The following is a 1,174-nucleotide window of genomic DNA, read 5'->3' as shown; positions in this document are numbered from 1 at the left end:
CATCCTGCCGCATCGGGGCAGCTGCCCTGACCACAGCTGCTTTACGCAGTCGGTTGCTGATTTTCCCCGGAGAGCAGGTGCAGACATAAAGACCCCAAAGAAGGCACATGGCTACTTCCAAGCTGGTCCCAGGACCCCTCAGCAGCCCCGGCGAGACTCACCAGCTCCTCGGAGCAGTTCCTGCACCCCTGGTACGTCCAGTTGAGGGAGAACTGCTTGTTCTCCACCTTGTAGCAGGAGTTGAAGGTGCAGGAGAGCTTCACGGAGGAGCCGTTCAAGGCGTTGATGGTGGGGGGGGCCATGACCTCCATGCCCAAGCCTGTGGGCGCTGCCGCAAGCACAGGGAGCGAGAGCAGAGATGAGACGGGTTAGAAAGGGCACAAGCAGCCGTCCTGCCGGCTGAGCCCCTCTTCCCATCCCACCCTCGCCCTGGGCTTGCCTTTCAGGCACATGCACGCACAGACCATGCTGCGGCCAGCCAGGACCAGGGCCACCCTGCACAGCAGTGACAGGGGACAAGGGGGGAGCAGCCCCAGCCCTGGCCCTGCTCTGCAAGGGCCGATGACCCCTCTCTGCCCTGATCGTGCCCAGTGCTAAATTCTGCTGACTCCAGGCAAGCCCCGCTCCTTGCCACTTAAATGAGGCTTTCCTGCTGCAGGATCGACAGCGCTGTGCAAAGGGCTGGATGCAGCATCAGCACGCAGGGCTCAGCGCCACATCCGCGCAGAAATTTCTGGCTGCGCTCATCAGATTTCATTCCCGGCAGGATGTGCTACAGCAGCGAGGGCTGGGAGCTGTCAGGACCAGTCCCCGGGGGCTGTGGGGGGGGGATGCAGATGCTCCCCCCACCCCGTGGTGTTCACACAAGGATTCTCCAGCCGGGAATGACTGGGCAAAGACCTCAGTGACTCCTGGGGGGAACAAAGCCAGTCCCTGCACCCTGCCCTTGCTGTGGCAGAGAAACAGGGGCATCACCCGCTGCAGCTCGTGGGGCAGGATGGCTCACCCGGGGCAGGGGCAAGGTGCCTGTGCCCTGCTCCCTCTTCTACTCCTTTCCCGCAGCTCCCCTAGTCTGCTGGCTGTCCTTGCAGCATCCAAAACCCAGCGCCTGCATCCAGCATGTTCTCCCTGCCTGCAAAGGGGAGGGTGGGCTCGCCGGGACAGGCTCCTGTGC

General features: G+C 63.1%; 1 protein-coding gene across 1 annotated transcript in view; it reads right to left on the bottom strand.

Moving 5' to 3' along the window:
- Window positions 1-161: 161 nt before the first annotated feature.
- The window catches only part of SCN2B (sodium channel, voltage-gated, type II, beta subunit), a gene marked incomplete at its 3' end in the record, with an annotated part of 2,896 nt that continues 1,883 nt past the window's right edge, over window positions 162-1,174 (bottom strand). The window contains exon 2 of the mRNA XM_010084038.1: window positions 162-328. Coding sequence (XP_010082340.1) covers window positions 162-328 — 167 coding nt within the window. The remainder of the gene's footprint in view (window positions 329-1,174) is intronic.

Source organism: Pterocles gutturalis, unplaced genomic scaffold, assembly GCF_000699245.1.
Source record: "Pterocles gutturalis isolate BGI_N339 unplaced genomic scaffold, ASM69924v1 scaffold23530, whole genome shotgun sequence".
Classification (NCBI taxonomy): Eukaryota; Metazoa; Chordata; class Aves; order Pterocliformes; family Pteroclidae; genus Pterocles; species Pterocles gutturalis.
The sequence above is the reverse complement of the archived record's forward strand: the minus strand, read 5'-3'. Positions and strand labels throughout refer to the sequence as shown.